The sequence below is a fragment of the Jaculus jaculus genome, chromosome 4, assembly GCF_020740685.1.
Source record: "Jaculus jaculus isolate mJacJac1 chromosome 4, mJacJac1.mat.Y.cur, whole genome shotgun sequence".
NCBI classification, from domain to species: Eukaryota; Metazoa; Chordata; class Mammalia; order Rodentia; family Dipodidae; genus Jaculus; species Jaculus jaculus.
In genome coordinates, this window is record NC_059105.1 from 90,861,209 (window position 1) to 90,864,850 (window position 3,642).

Consider the following 3,642-nt stretch of genomic DNA (forward strand, 5'->3'; position numbering starts at 1 on the left):
GCCCTTAGTAGAAAAAAAGGCAGAGAGAGGGAACATAAGAGTATAAACCCAATGGGAATACAGTCAATATACATTAAGTTCATACAATAAAGTTCTCAATTAATTAAAAAGTTAAGGTGGACAGTGACTGAGGAGGGCACCTAACATCAGTCTCTGGCCTACATATGCGCACACTTGCACACATACACATGCACACACATTTATGCACATACAACAACACATATGTACACATAAACACAAGAGCACAATTCCTGAGAATAGTGGTTCACAACTATAAACATGGAGCATAAAGGAATCCAGGGAAGTGATAATTTCCCAGGGGTGAGGATTTTTAAAGTATCAGATGATGTTTCTTTCCTAGAAAAGTCATAGAATCTAATCTACTTTACTGGATAACTTTTGCTAAAATATTCTAAGATACTCTCCTTAATTGGAATTGAATATTCATTGATCTGAAAGTTACAAGAGTAGCAGGTATTAAATGCTATGTTATTTGTAAAGCCCACTAATTGTGCAATACTAATTGTACTAATTTTACAGGGACAGAATGAAGTTTGCTTAATGTTAGTAAAACATACATGTTGCAGTCCAGTTCACATTGCTGGTAGAAATCACCCAACCAAGAGCAGCTTCTGGGAAAAAGAGGTTTATTTTGGCTTACAGGCTTGAGGGGAAGCTCCACAATGACAGGGAAAAATGATGGCATGAGCAGAGGGTGGTATCACCCCCTGGCCAACATAAGGTGGATGACAGCAACAGGAGGGTGTGCCAAACACTGGCATGGGGAAACTGGCTATAAAACCCATAAGCCAAACCCCAACAATACACTCCCTTCAGGAGCTGTTAATTCCCAAATTTCCGTCAGCTGGGAACCTAGCATTCAAACACCTAAGTTTATGCGGGACACCTGAATCAAACCACCACATTCCACCCCTGGCCCCCACAAACTGATATCCATACATGATGTAAAATACAATGCATTCAGTCTGACTTTAAAAGTCCCCATAGTTTTTATCAATCCCAATGATGTTCATACATCCCCATAGTTCAAGATCTTTTAACTGAGCCATAATACCAAAAAATAAGCTCAAAAAACCCATAATGGCACAGAATAAATATTCACACTGCAAAAGATGGCATTGGGCATAGCAAAGAAACATTCAACCAATACAAGATTTAAAACAACCATGGCAAACATCAAACTGTAGCTTGAAGTCCAGGAACTCCAACCAGTGACAAATCTTCAAGTCCGATAATTTTAACCAGCAACAAGTCTCTGGCATTCCAATTCCGACCCTCCAGCTAGGCTACTCACAGTCCTGGAAAACTTCATCAGGCGGCAGTTCTTTAGCAGCCATCTTGTGGTCCCAGCATCTTCGCTGGGTCTCCACTGCAAGCCACGGTTCATCCTCATGGCTCCATGTGTTCTCTATGCAGGCAACCAGCAAGCCTGCTTCACACTGCCCACGGCCATTTCCAAAACACAAGACCGTGTTGCAAACTCAATGACCCTCTTTCCAGCATTTCCTACACTCCACAATACCAGGTAGGGTGCCAATTTATTAATCCAGGGGGGATTAAAGCAGACTTTGAAGAACAGGACACTCCTTGAGCACTCGGGCCCCTTCAAGAGAGTCTCCATTCTTCCTGTTGCCCCAGTGCAGGTCAGCTGGCCCAATCTCAAAGGTTGTAATCTCTCAATTGCAGCTGAACTGGCAGCAGTTCTCCCAAAGATTTTATTTTTTCTGTGCCATATTCCTCTGCTTACACCAGTTCATTTCTATGCAAAGCAACCCTGCACAACTTCTCAGGACAGAAGAGCAAGCTTTTCACACAAACTGCTAGCCCAGTCCAGACAAAGCTCATTCTCACCCTCATAAGCCAAACCTCGCAGTTCATAGTTCTTACTGTATTCAGGTTTTTCAGCTCAGACCAGAACAGTCCATAAAGCTGTACTTACAGCACTGTAAGGTATCTCTTAGGCCAAGGTTTCAGATCCTTCCATACTCCTCTTGAAAATCAGCTCCAAAAGGCCAAAGCCACACAGTCAGGTGTCTACCAGCAATCCCACTCCTCGGTACCACTTTACTGTTGCTTCTAAAAATACAATTGTTAGAAATTGGGCAAGTAGGTATTATCCAGCTGATTTGAAATTGTGCCCACAGAAAAATCTGCTCACAAATCTTTAGCTTTATTCACAACCATCCATCAAAAATTGAAAGAACCCAAAATATTCCATAATACATGAAAGCAAAACAAACAGTGAAACATCCATTTATTGTAATACCATTCAGGTATAAAAATACAGGAATGAGTAATCTAGGCTCATAAAATGAGGGTGCCATCTGAAGGCAATCAGCCTGACAATGTGACTTGAATCTAAGATTCCATCTCTATGACACACTGGAAAAGTCAGAACCATGCAGATGGCAAGCAGTTCAGTGGTGGTTAGGTCTGGGGGAGAATGAGAGAGTTTAATAGACACAACAAAGGGGATTGTTTTTTATAAAATGGCAAAACTATTCCATATGACACTGTGATGATGTATGCGTGACAAGATATATGCATGTGTCAAAATCTCTAGAAAATTACAGCTTGAAGAGTGAAGTTGTTGCTGTTATTATTATTTTTATAAAAAATCTTAAATGAAGCTGGGTGTGGTGGTGCACACCTTTAATCCCAGCACTCTGGAGGCAGAGTAAGGAGGATCACCATGAGTTTGAGGCCACCCTGAGACTACATAGTGAATTCCAGGTCAGCCTGAACTAGAGTAAGACACTATCTCTAAAAACCACAAAAAAGAAAAAGAAAAAGAAAAAAAATCTTAAACTTAGGAGTTCAAAGGCTATTTGGGATGGAATGAAATATTTTATTAAAAAAGGACTCTTGTAGCAGTGTGAAGAAGAAGCGAGGATGACCCCCGGACCGACCAAAGCCACACAGCGCTGCATCCCCATGTTCAGCGCCTACATCCCTCCCCCCCCTCGCTGCCGCCATGCCCAAAATAAAGGCTGAAGGGGATGCTAAAAGAGATAAAGCCAAGGTGAAGGACGAACCACAGAGAAGATCTGCAAGGTTATCTGTGAAACCTGCTCCTCCAAAGCCAGAGCCCAAGCCTAAAAAGACCCCTGCAAAGAAGGGAGAGAAGGTACCCAAAGGGAAAAAGGGAAAAGCTGACGCTGGCAAGGAGGGGAATAACCCTGTAGAAAATGGAGATGCCAAAACAGACCAGGCCCAGAAAGCCGAAGGTGTTAGAGATGCCAAGTGAAGTGTGTGCATTTTTGATAATTGTGTACTTCTGGTGACTGTACAGTTTGAAATACTACTTTTTATCAAGTTTTATAAAAATGCAGAATTTTGTTTTACTTTTTTTTTTTAAAGCTATGTTGTTAGCACACAGAACACTTCATTTTTTTGAGGGCGGGGTGGAACAAATGTCACTAACAGAAGGTCTCCCAAGCTGGAGTGATGGGAAAATACCTTTCCCTGCTAGTTTTGAAAGATTCCCCTTGGCTCTGGGGAGGAGGGATTCCCTTGTGTTGACACAGTAGCTAGTGCTGGCACAAATGCCTCGTGGCATGACAAAACTCAAAGTCCATTTTTATGTTCTCCCCTCCACCATCAGCATAGACTTAACTCACT

At 42.0% G+C, this 3,642-nt stretch overlaps 1 protein-coding gene across 1 annotated transcript; it reads left to right on the plus strand.

Annotated features, from left to right (window-relative positions):
* Positions 1-2,966: 2,966 nt before the first annotated feature.
* LOC101608656 (non-histone chromosomal protein HMG-17-like) lies at positions 2,967-3,268 on the plus strand. The gene has a single exon (XM_045147926.1). The coding sequence runs from the start codon at positions 2,996-2,998 to the stop codon at positions 3,266-3,268; it is 273 nt and encodes a 90-aa protein (XP_045003861.1). The 5' UTR covers positions 2,967-2,995.
* The last annotated feature ends 374 nt before the right edge of the window (positions 3,269-3,642 follow it).

Bases quoted from the DNA above. Each gene is read 5' to 3' on its own strand.
- LOC101608656 (XM_045147926.1), top strand. From the start codon at position 2,996: ATGCCCAAAATAAAGGCTGAAGGGGATGCTAAAAGAGATAAAGCCAAG.